A 1,672-nucleotide genomic window follows, 5' to 3' on the forward strand; every position below is an offset into this window, starting at 1 on the left:
AGAGAGAGAGAGAGAGAGAGAGAGAGAGAGAGAGAGAGAGAGAGAGAGAGAGAGAGAGAGTCTGGTCACAGATGTGTGTAGGAGTATTTAATAGTAGGAATACTTAAACATGTCAATACTGGCAAGCTGGTTTACATATTTGTTGAGAAGCCTCCACCAAGAATTTTACGGCATGACTGGGAATTCTTGCAGTGCTCAGTTAAAGGACCTTTGCGTATCCCTGTGTCTGTCTAGGCCATCTTTTCGGAGAGTGGTGGCCTTGGCGAACTCAACACCAGCTTGCAGGTCCTGAAAACCCTGAGTGAGAAAATGGCTGCGGAGAAGTCGCAGCCCAAAACAAAGATGTCGGTGGTGGAATATGAAAGAAAGAAGGAAAATTTTCTGCGGCGAGTATCAGCCGTCTACGAGGCTCTGGCATCTCTGCCTACTGATGGCCATTCGTCAAAGAGAGAGTGAGTATTTTCAGTGGGTGGATCCTGTCTCGTTTTTTTAGAGAAGTGAAGAGAGAGATTGGATTTGTACCCCGCACTTCACCACCCGAAAGGGTCTCAGAGTGGCTTACCATCTCCTTTCCCTCCCCCTCCCTGCAACAGACACCCTGTGAGGTAGGTGGGGCTGAGAGAGCTCTTTCAAGGATTGCTCTTGAGAGAACAGCTCTGAGAGAACGTACGACTGACCCAAGGTCACACCAGCAGCTGCATGTGCAGGAGTGGGGAATCAAACCCAGTTCTTCCAGATTAGAGTCCACGCTCTTAACCACTACACCAAACTGGCTGTCCTATCCCACCATGCCCTTGTGGAGGGGCTGTGGTTCCACAGTAGAGCATCTGCTTGGCATGCAGAAGGTCCCAGGTGCAGTCTCCAGCATCTCCAGTTAAAGACTTAGGTAGGAGGTGATGTTTATGTTTATTTGGATTTATATCCAGCCCTCCCCTTGATGGGCTCAGGGCGGGTTCCAACAATGTAAATACAGCCCAACAGTATAAAATTCAATACATTCAAAATCACATTAAAACATATAAAACATACAACCAGTGTTCCTTCTAAGGTGAGTTAGTGTGAGCTAGCTCACCGTTTTTTAGCCTCTGGCTCGCATATTTTTTGTCTTCGCTCAGGATGGATGGCTCCAGAGCAAACTCATTGATGCAGCAGCCAAATCACCGGCTCACAACTTTAATGCCAGGAGCTCACAAAGTAGAATTTTTGCTCACTAGACTCCACAGCTTAGAGGGAGCATTGCATACAACTCTGATAAAAGCCAGCTATACTGGGATAATTTCCCAGAGATCTGTTAAATTTAGGGTCTCCGACCCAGGCTGTAAATAGGGGCCGACCCAAGCTATAAGTGAGGGGCCGGCCCAGGCTATAAGTGGGGACCAACCCAAGGAGGGGGACGCCCGCTGCCTCAACCAAAAACCTCTGCCTGTGACACTGGAAAGGCACTGCCGGTCTGAGTAGGAACTAGCGCTCTTGATGGACCAATGCTCGAGCTCAGTATAGGACAGCTAGGAAGGGGCTGTGGCTCAGTGGTGCAGCTTCTGCTTGGCATGCAGAAGGTCCCAGGTTCAGTTTCTGGTGTCTCCAGTTCAGGGCTTTTTTTGTAGCAGGAACCCCTTTGCATATTAGGCCACCCCCCCCTAATGTAGCCAATTCTCCATGAGCTTACAGAGCT

The 1,672-nt window shown here is 49.0% G+C and overlaps 1 protein-coding gene across 1 annotated transcript in view; it reads left to right on the plus strand.

Moving 5' to 3' along the window:
• The window catches only part of LOC107120782 (nesprin-2-like), a 12,228-nt gene extending 11,772 nt beyond the window's left edge, over positions 1–456 (plus strand). Inside the window, exon 6 of the mRNA XM_015423550.1 lies at positions 235–456. Coding sequence (XP_015279036.1) covers positions 235–456 — 222 coding nt within the window. The remainder of the gene's footprint in view (positions 1–234) is intronic.
• Positions 457–1,672: the final 1,216 nt, after the last annotated feature.

Source organism: Gekko japonicus, unplaced genomic scaffold, assembly GCF_001447785.1.
Source record: "Gekko japonicus isolate JY-2015 unplaced genomic scaffold, Gekko_japonicus_V1.1 scaffold3438, whole genome shotgun sequence".
NCBI lineage: Eukaryota > Metazoa > Chordata > Lepidosauria > Squamata > Gekkonidae > Gekko > Gekko japonicus.